Source organism: Magallana gigas, chromosome 6 (genome assembly GCF_963853765.1).
Source record: "Magallana gigas chromosome 6, xbMagGiga1.1, whole genome shotgun sequence".
In the NCBI taxonomy this organism is placed as follows: domain Eukaryota; kingdom Metazoa; phylum Mollusca; class Bivalvia; order Ostreida; family Ostreidae; genus Magallana; species Magallana gigas.
The window spans coordinates 39236871-39253991 of record NC_088858.1 but is presented as its reverse complement, the minus strand read 5'-3'; the positions used below and the strand labels follow the sequence as shown (position 1 = coordinate 39253991).

At 33.3% G+C, this 17121-nt stretch overlaps 2 protein-coding genes across 2 annotated transcripts; one reads left to right on the top strand and one right to left on the bottom strand.

Moving 5' to 3' along the window:
* Positions 1–467: 467 nt before the first annotated feature.
* LOC105341787 (NADH dehydrogenase [ubiquinone] 1 alpha subcomplex assembly factor 3) lies at positions 468–7573 on the bottom strand. The gene is made up of 5 exons (XM_011448490.4): positions 7414–7573; positions 6227–6416; positions 3760–3826; positions 3118–3218; positions 468–1276 (listed from the first exon to the last, which is right to left on the bottom strand). Exons 1-5 carry the CDS (start codon positions 7467–7469, stop codon positions 773–775), a joined length of 918 nt encoding a protein of 305 aa, XP_011446792.3. The 5' UTR covers positions 7470–7573; the 3' UTR covers positions 468–772.
* A 24-nt stretch (positions 7574–7597) lies between these two features.
* On the top strand, positions 7598–16481 carry LOC105341821 (DDB1- and CUL4-associated factor 15). Its single transcript, XM_034467955.2, has 13 exons — positions 7598–7756; positions 8102–8220; positions 9917–10067; positions 10588–10694; positions 11510–11610; positions 11762–12868; positions 13412–13509; positions 13720–13845; positions 14059–14150; positions 14328–14386; positions 14718–14793; positions 15209–15321; positions 15566–16481. Exons 1-13 carry the CDS (start codon positions 7718–7720, stop codon positions 15619–15621), a joined length of 2244 nt encoding a protein of 747 aa, XP_034323846.2. The 5' UTR covers positions 7598–7717; the 3' UTR covers positions 15622–16481.
* The last annotated feature ends 640 nt before the right edge of the window (positions 16482–17121 follow it).

The window sequence follows — 17121 nt, the reverse complement described above, 5'->3', positions numbered from 1 at the left end:
AGAGAGAACAAAATTTCATCCAAAATTCTCTGGCCTAAAACATCAAACACGTACTGTTCATGTACTGAACTATTACATAAAATTTAGTAATATTTCTAAAAAAAATTAATCCATTGGGGGAGGGGAAGGGGTATACATGTAGACATTGCCTCATTAAAATTTTCATAAATATAATTCGCATCTTACATCTTTTTTCTGAAAGTTTTCTTTACTTTTTTTCACTTGCCAAAAGTTTGGGTTTAGTTCGTTTGGTTCAAATTTCCTTTTTTTTTTTTTTTTTTTTTTTTTTTAATAATTGAATATCAAATAAATGTCGCCTTCCAACATAAACTGGGGCCCAGCACTGCTTCCCTTATTGCTACATGCCTTAATAATTGTGAGTTAACAGAAACAAAGTGAGATTATTTTCTACAGAAGTTATCTCTCTTATCAGAGGGATATTCCACCTTAAGATCAAAAATTGAGTATATTATTATATACATAGTATAATTTATTGTAAATTTATTTAATTTTTTTCAACATAATACTATTATAATGTGTTCATAATGATGGTGCATAGACTATTTTGTTGTCAAGATGTTTGATGCAAACAGCAGAATATTCAACATTATGACCTGAAAACAAATCGAAAAAGGCAAAACACTGAAAGACACTGATACAAATTACATTTATAGCAGTGTATTCTGTAACTGGCAAAACCTCCTTAATGCCTGCAAAACTTTTACACTGCAAATGCAGAATTGAAACTAGAGATAGTTTTCTTGCACTTTTATCATGATTTGGGGTCATCTGAATCTTTGTCCGGCTTGGTTTTCTCCCTATCTGCTTTTTTTAATGCTTCCATTACATCCTGAACTGAGTCTCTTTGGATCTGCTCCCCGTCAGATTGACTACTTTTCTCTCCCTCCAATTCTTCCTTTGTCTTCTCTGCTGCCATCTTTCCTTTCCTTTCCTTCCTTTCTCTCTCTACTTCGTCCTTATCTTCAGGTGCTTGCTGGTCTGCAAGTATTTCCTTTGCTTTCCTCCTTCTTTCCATTATGTAATCAATGTTAGTCTTTGTCTCCTTTATTCTTGAGATGGGAGTTTCCAGCATTTCCTTTGGTTTAAATTCCTGATGTACATTATTGCTGAAAAGGTCAATTGTTTGTTGAAACTTAATTGTATCAGTGTCTTTTGGTAATATCATACTGTCATCAATAACTTCTGGTGGAATCATAGCTGCAGCAATCTGACGCTTTTCACCATTCAAGAAATTGAACAGAGCACAGGCTTTCTCCTGTAAAACAGTTTTAAAATCTCAATGATATAGTATACATCATTTACTGTTGATTCCTTATTTTACGCGAGTTTTTATCATAGTTTCACGTAGTTTACATATGTCCAAAAAATAAAAAACGAGATCTTAAAATTCGCAAGATGCTTTTCTCGCAATTTTACGCGGATATTAATTCCTCACAATCATTTAAATAGGAATCTACAGTATTGCAGATACAATCAAACTTGAGTATCTCTTGTATCCTTGATACTAAATGAATGTTGAAAATCTAACTACTGTTTCTCCACATATTTAACCTCAACATCTCAAATCATTGGATATATCACAGGTAAGTTTTGTTCTTGGTGCCTTAAAGTTTAAAATAATGCTTTTTTTATTGTTGTTGGAAAATGCTAGTAAAGAAAATGGACAAATAAGGAGGGTAACTGCCAGTACTAGGACAGATAGGAAAAACCAGCATTAGACTTATAAAAAAATTCAACAATTTTTTAAATTAAATTTGTATTTAACTTAAAACTCTGTATTAACACTTTAAAGATAGCTTCAAAACTTGTAACAATTCGATATGAACTTGTGTATACAAATAAAAATCTTCAAAAAGAGTCATTTTAAACTTTAACCTTAGTTATTTTATGGAGAAGGTTGATCTATTCTTCAAATCATTGTTACTGTTTAATTAAAGAATAGGCCCAGGAGCCACATTGCTCACCTGAGCAACAATAGCCATTACCTTGATCAAATCAGCTTAATGGTACTGTCATTTAGGGTATTCTGAATCATTTTTACACCTGATTGCAAAATAATGGGTATGTAAAAATGCATCATCATGTTTTCAATAAGTCATTTGGTATCAACAGAAAGGAGACCATGGCAGAAAACAGATTTTATGTAACATGATACTTCTATCTTTGAAGTTGCAAATTTGACAGGGGTTCTCCTGACACCATCTCTTTTGGTATTGTGGGTCACTTCTGAGTATTTTAAAATCACTGGCCCTAAACAGCCTGAATACATGTACCAAAAATACTTATGAAATCATTATGCACCCTGTGTGCAATATATGAAGAAGAGTAATACGTTCAATAGCTGGACTTTTCTCAGAAATTCACAAAAAACAAAATACAAGTAATCTACATATCTTGCTGAATATAATCTTAGAAAAATATATTCATTCTACATCAGATATACATGTATCACTTTGAAACACAACATTTGAATGTTTCGGGCAAATTAAAGAAGTACATATACTTTTGGAAATACTACCAATATTATATAGCATTAATTTTAAATAGAAAAATTCATTTAAAAAATGGCACTTCAAGTTTAGTGCAATCTTCACTTCAACCATTTAACACTATCATGAATATCTAGTAATGAGCAATGTGTTATTGATTTAATCCTGTTTAAACATGTACTTGACTCAGGGAATGACAACATTATTAGAAAAGAGATGAAGACTGGGTCATCACCCTGGGCTAGCAAAGATGCACCGATACATGTAAACCATATGATATAACACTAAATCACTAGTATGACTTACAGTATGTGATATTTAATTGCTATACAGAGGTTTATCAATATTTGTTAAATACCAATTTTCGTGGATTTCGTTGTTTAGTTGATCCACGAAATTAAATGTTCATTGAAGTGCAATTTTTTTTAACATTTTGTATTGATAGGGTCATTGGCCACGAATTTACGTATCCTTGAAATTGTGATTTTTACTTTATCAACGAAAATTGATGCCCTTGAATATTAATGAAACCACAGTAATTGTCTGAGATACAGTATATATATCAAATCTATAGAGCTTAAGGAGAAGAAATATATTAATATCATACCGTTGTTAAGATTTCAAAGTTGATTTTGTTGCCTCTGAGGTAATTCATAGCCTCTTGGCTGAGCCTCTCTACCTTGTGTCCAAGTCCAATTAAAAGAATGTCTGCAAAAATTACATGTGATTATATTAATTATAATTGAAATCATATCATTACTGCCCAATATCATTTTTTTACCCCCGGTTTTCATAAATCTACATTTTTAAAACTCTGATGATGTTTTATTTTCAAGCTTAATAATTCCTTATATTGATTAAAGCTAAATACAGTTGAATATCTCAAAAACCGATATCTCGAATACAATGGATATGTCAAAATGATTTGTGAGTCCCAACCACTTATTTTTTAAGTGTTTTACCATCGATTTCTTGAATACACAGATATCTCGAAGTTTTTATTCATCTGATCTAGTTTGAGATAACAAAGTTTGACTCTACTTACAAATCATGACCATAGACCACCCCTCTCCCACTGTGGCTTGGGAAATTGTTTTAAAATAAGCCCATTTCTGACCATGTGCCAATTTTTTTTTTTGCATTGAACTATTGACAAAAATTTGATTTAATAAGTGACAAAGACATGGGAAATGTAAATATTTGCTGGGTAGATAAAGTAAAGACCTTTTTAACAATGCTGAATTCTTACCAACTTTTGGGTCAAGAAGGGTGAATAAAGATAGTGATGCCTCATTAATGTCATTAAAGTCCTTCACCTGTTGAAGAAATTAAATCAGTGCATACAAGTTAATCTAAGTAAAACAAGAGGCCAATTGGCCTTAACGGTCACCTGAGTAGCATATATCCCATACACAAACTTGTCATGGAGTCTCATATATGCATCTAATTAATTAGGTTTCATACTGGAGTAGAAAAATTATAAATTTGTAATGACAACCACATTTAATTAAAAAAGAACTGTGAAACCTATAATTTTGGTGAAAAACTAAAAGATACGGGCTGCTTTTTACAATTGAACTTACGACTTACGACCAAATTAATGAATGTTTATTAATCACAAACTAATCAATATTTTATTGTAATAGTTGTAAAATATAATTATGAAAATCAAAATAGGTGTAAATAAATGGTTTGATATAAATTTTGTTCATCAAAGACTGTTCCATGAGACTGAAAATATTTACGACTCTGTCGTAAGTTCTTTTGTAAAACGCAGCCCTGGTCTACAAAATTTCCTTTCAGGTGTGTGGGAGTAAAGAAGTTAATTTTTTAACTTTATATGCATTAACATCTATACATCCATTTTGGCCCTGCCCTAGAGTCAAAACCCATACCCCAGGGGACATGAAAATTAAAATTTCAGTAGAGGACTTCCTGGTAAACATAATTATTAGTCTGGTTTTTTTTATATAGATGTGTGAGAATATAGAAAAAGATTTTTAAACATTATATGAATTAACACTGTATTGCCCCCCCTCATGTCCTGAACCCCTGACCCAGAGGCCATGAATTTCACAATTTAGGTAAAGGAGATAGTGGATATCATAACCATGTATTCAGTTTTTTGCCCACATGTGTGGGAGTAAAGAAGAAGATTTTTTAAGATTTAAAACATTTTACTATATGGCCATATTGGCCCCACCCTAGAGCCTGAACACCTAACAAAGGGGTCATGAATTTCACAATTTTAGTAGAGGGCCTCATGGACATCATAATCATGCATTTAGTTTTTAACAAATATATATGGGAGTAGAGAAGAAAATTTTCTAAGATTTAATTCATTTTTACTATTTGGACATATTGGCCCCACCCTAGAGCCTGAACCCCTGACCCAGGGGTCATGAATTTCACAATTTAGGTAGAGGGCTACATGGACAACATAATCATGCATTTAGTATTTAACAACTATATATGAGAGTAGAGAAGAAGATTTTCTAAGATTTAATACATTTTTACTATATGGCCATATTGGCCCCACCCTAGAGCCTGAACCCCTGTCCCAGGGTTCATGAATTTCACAATTTAGGTAGAGGGCGTCATGGGCATCATAATTATGCATTTAGTTTTTAACAAATATATGTGATAGTAGAGAAAAAGATTTTCTAAGATTTAATACATTTTTACTATTTTGACATATTGGCCCCACCCTAGAGCCTGAACCCCTGACCGAGAGGTCATGAATTTCACAATTTAGGTAGAGGGCTTCATGGACCTCATAACCATGCATTTAGTTTTTAACAAATATATATGGTAGTAGAGAAGAAGATTTTCTAAGATTTAATACATTTTTACTATATGGCCATATTGGCCCCACCCTAGAGCCAGAACCCCTGATCCAGGGGCCATAAATTTCACAATTTTGGTAGAGGGCCTCATGGACATCATAACCATGCAACCAGTTTTTTCCTCACATGTGTGGGAGTAGAGAAGAAGATTTTTGAAAATTTGGCTTTTTTTTGCATATTTTGCCCCGCCCGTGGCACCCCAGGGGTGGTAGAGCCATAAATTTCACAATTTAGACTCTTCTTACCATAGAGATGCTTCACACCAAAAATGGTAACAATTGGCCTAGTAGTTTTCAAGAAGAAGTTAAAAATGTAAAATTGTTAACGCACGACGCACAACGCACAACGCACGACAACGGACGAAGACCAATTGCAATAGGTCACCTGAGTGACTCAGGTGACCTAAAAAAAAATTCCAAAAGGACATACATGTAACTAGTAATGTCAAACTGAGTATGGGGAATAACAAAGTTTAAGGTGGGATGGGACCCCTGCTGATCTTAAAAATATGGATAAAAGTACAATAAAACGGTATTCAAAAATTAAATACTTTCTCCGTTTAAGATTTATTCCTAAAATTTACAATACTTGGCCAAAAAATATATTTTCAAAAATTTTGGAAAGATAAAAAAATAAAAGCCCTGGTGGGATTCGAATTCATGTATTGTTTACATAGCAAAGAATTGTAAATTGCATGTGTATAACTTGACAACTCATTCAAATTTTTGTTAAATATTAGAAATACATGAACCTTTAGTGAAGTATTGTAAAAAAATAAAATTTGAAAAAAAAAATTAAATCAAATTGCAACCATGCCCCTTTATTGACAAGATAACAACAGCACATTAATGCATGAAACTTAAACCGTACATTCCAATGTAGAACCTCCCTGGGGAAGAATACAGCTGGACCGATGATTCTAATGTCATCATTGTGTAGGAGGAAACCTGACTGGCTGAAGGACTTAATCATAATGTGGTCAGCTATGTGGTCACTTAGTAAGTTCAGGGTCACCTTGGAAGCATTCACTGTGCTTGTCTGGTCCCAGCGAGCACATTGCCTGTAAACAATACAATATTTCAGAGGACTCTATTATTTGGCTAATAATATAATCATGGTCGTAATGATTTAGCTGCTAGATTTTAAGCAATTTCTCACTGAATGATGATGAAATAAAACAACCTTATTGTTAGCTGCAGGTCTGTAGCTCCCGGTCTGAAAAAAATCGGATGGACGACCTGGGAGCTACAACTGTGCCACCCATTGAAAAAATTGTGTAATTATTGCGGAGAAAAACGTGCGCAAGTTTTTTTTTTTTTACTAATTAACCTTATTTATACACAAATTCTGTGAAAACACTTTGTACCAATAAATTCTTTATGCAATTTACTACAGAAATTGTCTCTTTACTTGCCTTTGATAATCTTTTAACACCCCCATCATTAGCCCCTTAAAATGAAGAGGTACAGTTTGTTTACATGTAAAATGGCGACTCTCAGTCTTGATGTAAATTCAACATACTTGATTTTCCGAGGTCGGTAGCATGTTTCGGAGAATGTCTGAGGCAAGTAAAATGACGATATCAGTAAGTGAATTGCATGAAGAATTTAATGGTACTGTTTTTAAAGAATTGTGTATAAATAAGGTCAATCAGTCCAAAGCTAGCACATGTTTTTCTACGCAATAAATTTTAAATACACAATTTTTTCAATGGGTAGCACTGTAGCTCCCAGGTCGTCCACCCTAATTATTTTCAGACCAGGGCTACAGACCTGCAGCTACCTTATTATGCATATTGAATTTATTTATCAATTGATTTGAACTTAAAATGATCATAGATGTTAACAGGTAACTATTCGCAATGTATACAGCACCGGCGCTTGTGTATGAAAGCTTATCTATTAAAAACAATTTTGGTTTGTAGTAATTAAGCCTACAGACTCAGTAGGAAACAAGCGCCTGCGTGAGGTTTACACTGTAAATTACAGTTGCTGATATTGTCAGAGCGTTTTCGTAATTCGTAACGTGACACATATAACGATACAAACAGAACTTACCTCATGTGACTTGTGATTACTTTTCTACAAAGAAGGCCGAATCTTGAATGAGACATGTTTTAGTTAAAGAAATTACATAAAACACCGGTATATGACCTTTCCTGGCTTTCTTTTCACATTTGTCTATATTCCGGAAATTGCTCCGAGTTCTGTATGAATTTATTTTGGAGGATCTCAATCATATCTGCGTTTACTTTAAGCTTTTTTTATCAGAAGGAGATAAGCGCTGTGCTAACAACGACATAACCCGAAAGCGCTCAGACGACAAAAGATTTCTTCAATATGATCATTTAAAGATTAAACGATGGCTTGTAGCATTCTTAAAAAGTTATACAACAGAGAAGTATGCAAAACGTTATATACTTACTTTTGATCCACAGTAAAAAAAATTTAATCGTGTAATGACTTAGAATTTGTGCGCCTTGAAAATGCACATGTCGCAAAAAATAAATTGCTATAAAACTTTTGATGCTAATGACTTATTCCTTATATTTACCGTTCATCTTAATTAAAAGGATACCATTTTGACGTGCAATTGATTGAAAAGGGTAAAAATATATCCATCAACAGCCCTGTCTGTTTGGACATATCAAATCATATCAAATTTTAACTTATATTTAAGATTTATCTGGACTGAGAGACATAATATTAATTTATACAGTAACTTCATCTCTCTTATCTTACTCAGATAAAGGGAACTATTAAACAACATAGAAGGCAGAGACAGTGTCAGTTCTTCAATAAAATCCCAACAAGATTATGCTTCAGATTACCATCCCTTGTTTCTGAGGAGGCACTTGAAGAAGGGTGAGAAGAATCAAATTAAACTTGTCATAAAGAAAAATAATTTTGTTTTACAACTTTGTATGTTTGAGATATTTCTTCTTCGGCATTACATCTACAGGTTTTCTATCTGATACGCTGCTTTCAACTTTGAAAGCAGTGTAACGGATAGAAAACCTGTGGGTTCTGATGTAGATGTTCAGCACAAAGGATACTTCTAAATTTGTGAACTCATTACCAATGAATCAGGGAGTTTTTGTGTTAGGGAATGGTTTTATTATCGTAACCATGCAGTGAAAACACTCCATTTTTTTTATTATCTTCATTTCTATTCCTACATAGACATCTAGCATGCAATCTAGGTACAAACTGGGTACATGGGTTAGGAAAAGCATGGAACCCTCTACCAGAATTGTGAAATTCATTGGCCCTGAGTGTTAAAATCTGATGCTAGGGAGAGGTCTTTTGATCATTTAGTGAAAACTTTTCAATTGTTTTCCAAAATCAGATTCTGCAGTGTAATGGAAACTTGGTTATGTATGGGACAACTTTTCACAAGTACATGTACAAGGCATATCAACTACCACACACCTAACCTCAATCTTTTTCATGAATAATAACCTTATTATTCTTCAGAATCCCGACTTACCACATACATATTTATACCAAGCGCAGCGAGAGGCGGGCTTCGCCCGCCTCGCGTAACGAGGATTAATGGTAACACGTATATATAAGAAAATCAGTGAAAAATGAAAGTTGAATCAGGGGTACTAAGGCCCAAAAAAAATTCTTCCAGCCCTGGGCGCCGCCATATTGGCAGCCATTTTGTTTTTAAAAAGTTAGTTCGATCATTGATTGACTGGTACTTATCGATGTTTATTGCCCCTAGACTCGATTAAATAAGTTCCAGTGTTTCAATAGAAGGTGATTCAAATTAAAGAAATTAAAAAGGAAACCAGATAAGTTTCAAAAGTGTTTTAATCAAGAAACACGACTTGTTCTATGTATGTCTTATCAAATTATCAGATAGAAAATAAAAAAATTAACGTCAAGGAATTGATCTCTTAGATACTGAATAAGGTATTCAATTTTATTGCAGCGGCATTCATATGAATTAAATTGATGTACTACAAAAGAAGAAATGAAAAAAAAATTGAAATCACGTAACTCTCTTCGGCTATTTCCGAAGACAAAACTTGAACGTTTTACGTCTGAAATATGACGTCATAATGAAGACTGAGCATGCGACGTTTAGTTTAACTTTGATGAATGATTTGAGTATATAGTCAACCATGCTGGCGGATCCTACTGTGTGTGTTTTAAATAGATTTTATTATACAAAAATCAAAATGCACTGTGTTAAATCTGGGCTCTGTCCAACGGTCACACCGTTTACATATTATTTTTGGAATATGCATTATAACTTATTTACCGGTAATAATACAGTGCCTTCTAGGGTATTAACCCCACCCCTTGTTGATGTCTCATGCAGTTAATCATTTCCTTAATTCTCATATCTGCTACATATCTGCTAACATTACATTATATCTAAGCATCATCTAAGCATAAAATAAATGATGCACTGAAAAGCATTACAATAATGAATTACTAATCAACATGATCCTTCATAAAGATATTATAACCATGTGACTGCTAGGACCCATGGGCCTCTCATTAATACATGTAGTATAGTATTTCAAATCATCCATTTCTTTTTCAGGCATGTGTTTCTGGGTTTTACAAAATGTGGCCAGTTTGTGGTGTCCTACACCTGTACTATGGATGCTGATCACCAGTCGGTCCTTCCTGTGTGTACTTATGAGTACAGACTACAATGGTGGTGGTTTGTACCCAACCAGCCACTAAAAAAGGTATATACAAATACCATGTTACCCTTAAGTACTGTACAAAACATTTTTTTAACCTCTTTTTAAAGTTTTTAGAAGATAAAACTGGGCAAAATTAAAGATAATGTTTTATCTGTTTTAAAACAATAAGTAATGTTACTGATGCATTTGATAGAGGTTAATTTCAAGTTTTATAAAGCAATATAATATAAACACAATTAAGGTAAAATAACCCTTTTCTCTATTAAAGTTGCTACTTATCACTTTCTAAAACTTGGTCTTCTATCAAATTTTGATAATGCAAGAATTTAGGGAATATTCATATTGTACTAATTAGTATGTTAATCTTTATATTATATTGATGCTTAATTTATTTAATAAAGTATATGTATCACTAAATTGGAATTTTTAAGGCTAATTTGTTATTAAAATTGATGATCAAAATGATAGTTAAATAATGTATCAGATTATGTACCATGGACCAGTTTATACAAAAATTCAATCAATGAATAATGTACTAAACATCAGACACCTGTTGTTGAAGGTGTCCGAGGTGAAGCTGTTTGGGGAGGAGGAGCTGACAGTGGACCTGTATATCTCATTCTGTGAGTGGCCCTCTGACCACACTAAGGTTCTGATATTTGGACACAGGTATGAATCAAAGAAGAAGGTGCATGCAGTTTCTTTTAATATTTGCCTTAAAATTCAAAAGTTATGGAAATCTCCTGAAAATACACATATAATATCTTGAACATGCGTGTATATAAAATGCCAAGTTATACACTTTTATCTTGTTTCAAAAAATAATTATGACTTCAACATTTTGGCACATTTCTATGATTAAGTCAAAAATCGTGAAAAATGGCACATTTTGTCATAGCTTTTTGAAGAGGAAAATGTGTCCACAGCCATCGCCCACAACAAAATTAATATATTTTATGTGTTTTAACATGATAAAGTTATAATGTGAGTTTCATCGTGGGTGATGGCTGCGGACATAGTTTTCTGTTAAAAAAAACACAGAGGAATTGGTGTCTTCTGCTCAGTTTTATGAAAATTACGGCAAATGCACTGTTTGTGCCGTCACAATTACCCTTGTGAAAGTCTAAGCAGGTAACTATTTATAGACTTAGTTTTTGGGTATTTTTGTGTTGATAAATGTTTCATTTCCATTTTTGTTGATACTTTTAAAAATCACTCTAAAACAAGGCAAAATATGACTGAAACTGTACCTAGTTCTTAGGTTTGCTTACACCTTTTGTATATATTTTTTTGAAATCAGCACTTTTAATTGTTCCCCTTTTTACAAAACTTAATTTATTTTATTTACATGTGTATGAGTCTGGTTTTTGCAAAAACATGGACATTTTACACTTGTACCTATATGTATTTATAATATTTTAAACAGTAGGTAAATATTTCAATGCATGATTTCTACTGCAGATGCAAATTTTTTATACTTTCAGTCTCCCAAGCCAAACCCAAGATGGATGTTCCTCATGTTACATGACAATAACATCAGTACCTCCTCTACAGCAATGTGAATTTTGTCAAGTGATATCATCAGGTATATACAGAAAGAAAACTTTCATAGACTTTTTCCTGCCCCCTTGTGAACTTATGAATGCACAGAATTACTGGTTTTAATGAAAATAATTTTTTTTATCTTGTTTTCAACAAGCATTTGCATTTTTAAGACATTTGGTTTTATATTTCAGATGAAGATAAAAAGCAGAAGCCAATCAAAATTCCATGCATGAAGCATGCTTTTTCAGTTCATACAAAGTTTGAGTTAACACCACCTTTCCCACCTTTTGGACCAAGAACACAATTGAAAATAGATGGTGTTGTTGTGATAAACACAGGGGATTCCATCGTAGCTCTGACAGTCAATGTGGATGGCTTTGATGAAGAAGAATCAACCTCCTCCATAGCATTAACAGAAGTTTCAGTTCTAATTGACAATCAAAACAAGGACCAGTATTTGGAGAATCCAAAACTAGAGAGTCTTAAGCAGTATTCTAGAGGACCAGTTTCCCCCACATTGTGTGACTGTCGCCGTAAATATTTGGATGCCACACTTTGTCCTTCACCACATTCTATGGATTTAATGGATGAGAGTCAAAAGGAGAATATGGATGGTGGCTTGTTAAAAGAGTACACTCGTCAGCGTTCTCCGAGAGGTAGCTTTGTGGAGGGGCCAAAATTATGCAAGCATGCTGGGTCTCTAGTGCCTTCCTCCCAAGACTGGTTGGACAATATTCATGTGAATACAGATACCTCACAAAATGCAGATGTGCTCACTCAAAATAACTCTGTGATGCAAGAAGTTCATGAAAGTGGATCTCAAGTTCACACGATCGACAAGGATAATTCTCCACTGGAAACTATCAAGTGCCTTAAGTCACCCTCAAAGTGTGATACCAGTGAGATGTCCAGATGTAACTCTGCTTTGACAAACATGTCCCAGAAGTCCACCCCACCCAATGAAGCTTCAGACAATGCAAGGTGTCCCTCACCCACCCAGCCGGCTAACTGTCGATCCCCAGGCCCAGTCAAGTCCCCTGGGCCCTTATACAGCCCAGTATGTAGCCCACTTCAGCCCAGTCCCATGTGCAACAACTGTCTTTTTGGGAACAAAAATCCGGCCCCTTCTCAGCGATCTTTTTTCTCTCCCTCCAACAGTGGTACCAGTACCACTAGTACCAGTAAGAGTGCAGAGAGTGTGTACTTACAGGTCAACGAGACCAGGACGGTCACCTACACTGTCAGGAAGTTCTCCCACACCCTGCAGAGCGGAAATCAATCCCCCGGCATTGTAGAAGGTAACATGATAAACATCAGATATTCTGGTTTTACATTTTGTCACTTAATTTGTTTACTTGAATCACTGATTGATGGGTTTTTAAGGTAATAAAGCAATAAAGCCAAGTGATTAAACATACTGCAGATATACTAGTATGTACATACATTAGCTCACTCAAAATTTAACAGAATTACCCTATTAAACAGATTACATGTAGTTTGATCATGAATTATTGCATATAATTTATAAAACCAAGCTTCTATTTTTATTATTTGTTTAAACCATGTATCAGCATGTGCGAACTTGACAAGAAGCAGTGCAAAATGTGTCATTGTATTATATTTACTGCTTAAGTAAGTACTGGTACACTTGTATGTATACAAATATTAGTTATACATGCATATGTATCAATAAAACGTGGGTGAGTGAGTGATGAAAATAATTGCCATGTCTTCTTTCTACCAATATTTTTATTAACCAAAAATGAAAAAAAATTTGAATTGTACAAATGAGTTTGGTGACTAACATTGATTCATCAAAGTCACATGCTGTCTGGTTTCAGAGGACTTTGATCTTGCCTACAGAAGTATACTGCCTCTAGAAGTGTATGGTGACAAAGATAAGCCATTCTCTCCTGCTCATTGCAGAGAGGCATTGCAGGTACATGGTTTACTAATCCAAGAATGATAAATCCACTGTTTCTTTAATCCAAGGTTTCTTCTGGTACCACAAATGTAATGCAAACTGAAAAGGACAAAACTTTCAAAATGGTTTTTGTTTTTTACTTTGAAAAATTATGAAAATACCAATGAGTTTTAGTTTTGAATTTTTTGCTGTTTGATATCAAAGTGAAATTGTTCTTTTTTTAAGGAATGTGTTCGTGTGACCCAGTTGACATTTGATGTGGAGCATTATCTAGAGGAAGTCATCGGCCATTTTGCTGACTGGGGACACAGATACATTGCTTTCACTAACTATGACCTGCAGATCTTAGATGTGAGATATCTAAATATCCTGTTTATTATTGTAGCTTATCAAAATGCTGATAAGTAATGTAAAACATGTACTAATTTCAGTTATTGAAATGCAGTAATGCTATAGCAGTTCCTCAATTTATTGCTTATATTTCTCTTGCATATCATGATAAAGATTGGTGACTTGTCAATCTTAATTGAGGATGACTCTAATGATTTAAATCAACATTTTCAGGTATGTGCGGAAAGTACAACAGTGATTGGAAAGGTGTTTGCACTCATCCATGCCAAAGAAGAATCAGATGCTAGTAGGAAAATCAAACGCAGGTGCGTCAGTTTTGAAATCTTTAATTTTTGGAAGAACAATAAATACCTATGATTTGACCACTGTATGTCATAACAATGGAAAAGTGATTTGTTTTATGGCATATTAAATCTTGTATGTTAAATAAACGATCAATACTGGTACTTAAAAAATCAATTTTCTTTTGTTTTATATTGTAGTAAAAATGCCATCAGAAGATACCAGACTAGCTTCTGTTTTGCTTGGAATCTTTCAACAGGTATGCATTTCTTAACATAGTTTTAAAAAAAAAGTTTAATGTTAACATCTGAAATTATTGCACTTTTCTGAAACAGTTTTTTTTTTAATTTTTTTACGTATCATTTTATCTATACATTGTATAACAGTTTGTGAAATTGATTCTAATGAAAGGACAACCTTTTTCATAATTGTTCATTCATTTTTGTTAATATGGGACATGGACAACTTTTGTTACATGTATTTAACTGAATCAGTTCCATGCAATTTTGAATCTTTGTTTTTAAATTTTGACAATGATTTTGTTCTATTCTTGTGCTGTTGGTGAGAGTCAAACTTGATTGTCTTTGAAGGAGGGTACGAGACTAAGTTCATCGGTGATTTGACAGAGGTTGATGAAGTTGAAATAAGGAGGATTGAAAGCACTTGGTATGATGAGTCTTTTTCAAAATTTAAGCCGTATTTCTATCTCCCAATGTAAATTTTAGGCAATTGCTACATGTCAGCAACTAGTTTATCAAAATACAACCTGATTACTTTAACTGATCTAACCCTTAGAGAAAGTGAACTGTTTTAAAATATGAGTTCTCAAATGCTAGAATATCAGGCTAAGTTTTTTTTCTCATTTTGATACCTTAGCTCTGAGACATTATATTTTTCAAATGTGGGTTTAACACGGGTTATGTATTTTTTCTGCAGTGATCGCAATTTCAGCCAATCGATATACGGGGCGTGTAGATTTCAGTCTGGTTGTTTCAATAGACCTATGAATCCATAAGAAATAGAGGAAATAATACTTGGAAGATATAAATATAACAATTTGAATGTTTTATCATGGCAACAGGAAGGAATGGAAACCTGGCTTCAAAGAGTGTGCCATGCTGAGGCGACAGATGTACATTCCACAGTCCACTCAACGCTACGTCAACGTTCTGTCCAACGAGTCTGTCATTAAAGGTTTGTGGCAAAAATCTCTACTGGAATTTATAAATTTATTCTAAAATCTCTTATTCTCTCATTTGTAGCATCAGAAATATGTTTCTTACTAGTATTTATAAACACAGAGGCAACTCATTATTTATTTGAGGTTTTTTTTACTTTCATTGGATGGCATTGGCTTTGCATCTGCATTAACACGTTTTTGATAATGTTCATGTATTGATAATGTACATTACATGTGTCTTCTTTCCTCTTTTTACAGGAGAGTCACTGAAGTTCATTATAGCTCCTCAGCATTATGTTGCCCTCTTGATCTGATTAGAAGGAAGACCCATATTTTTATTAGTTTCATACTGAAACTTTTTATCATAAAAGTAAATTGGAAGTACATGTATAGTGAAATCAAAGGACTGTAAGTAAATGATAGTGTCACTTTTACACCCCCCCCCCTTTATCAAACAACATTTTAAAAAGTCTCAGGTGCAAATACATGTTCATATACATTACATTTCTTTGTTCTTTTGTAGTAAAGTTTTGATAAGATAGATTTTCTACCAATTTTTCATATTTGTTTGCACTCAATAGCGGTAAATGACACTAGAATTCCAATCAGAATGATACAAAGAAATTTTGCCTAACCAACATTTTCTGAAATCGGTATTGGGTAGGTATGATACATTGTAACTTCTTTGATGAAAATAACATTTGCTCAAACTTGCTGCTAATATTTTCTAGGGACAGTAATAAAAGAATGATTCGAATTAGCAGTTTTATGCTGAAAGGGCAGGACAATGTCATATTTCTAGATAAAGGGCATTAAATTCAAATTAATAGTCATTATTTTAATCGGTCTGTATTACTTTGCAAAGTAAACCTGAATTAAAAAGTCAAGTAAAGATGTTTTAGGGGCAGATTTGCTGCGTTCATAACTTACAGTCCTTTGATTCCAGTCTGTGAATCTTGTACTTTTTGTCAGGTAACAATTTCAATGGTTGTGTCAGTATTATTTGTATACATACTTACAGTCTGATCTTGAGGAAACATGTCAAATCAATGGGTACAATCCTTTATTAACTTTCATGTTAAACAATTCTTATGCAAAAATGTGTTTTTACATTTTTTATGTAATGGTTCCTATGTGTTATTGTTATATGCAAAATATTAAAAGATAAAAATGATTCAATCTTCTGAAGTTTATTAATATTTTAAACAATTCTATTTCTACAGTTACATGTACAATGTAGATGTTTCAATATTGTTTCAAGTGATATTGCATCATTAAAAACAACCGAAACAAATAAGCAGATTGTATTAATAAAAATTTTGAGAAGAGAAGTGTTAATTAAACGTTTAAAATTTGGAAGCAGCAATGATTTTAAAAATAATACAGTATAAAAATACATTAATTTGATATGGAATTTACAGCTCATCCCGAATATTCTTCAAACTTCTAAGGAAAATCTTTCACAATTTTGTTTTCTTTTAAATAACAGATTCAATTCTTTGAATATGAAAAGAAAATCATGGACAAACAATAAGATATTCAATTCATAGCGATACAACACAGTGTCGTAAAGCGCGAATGACATATATTATAGCATTGAATCATGATTTTTTGAAGTATACACTCTCATAACTGCAGCGGTGTGTGCATACAAATTGAGTAACGCGCGTTAGCGCGTTATGAAAATTTGTATGCACACACCGCTGCAGTTATGACAGTGTATACTTCAAAAAATCATGATTTAATGCTTATATTTACATTTTTTTAACTTCTTGCCTTGTCTGCAAATGCGATTCATACCTTCAAATTCCTAT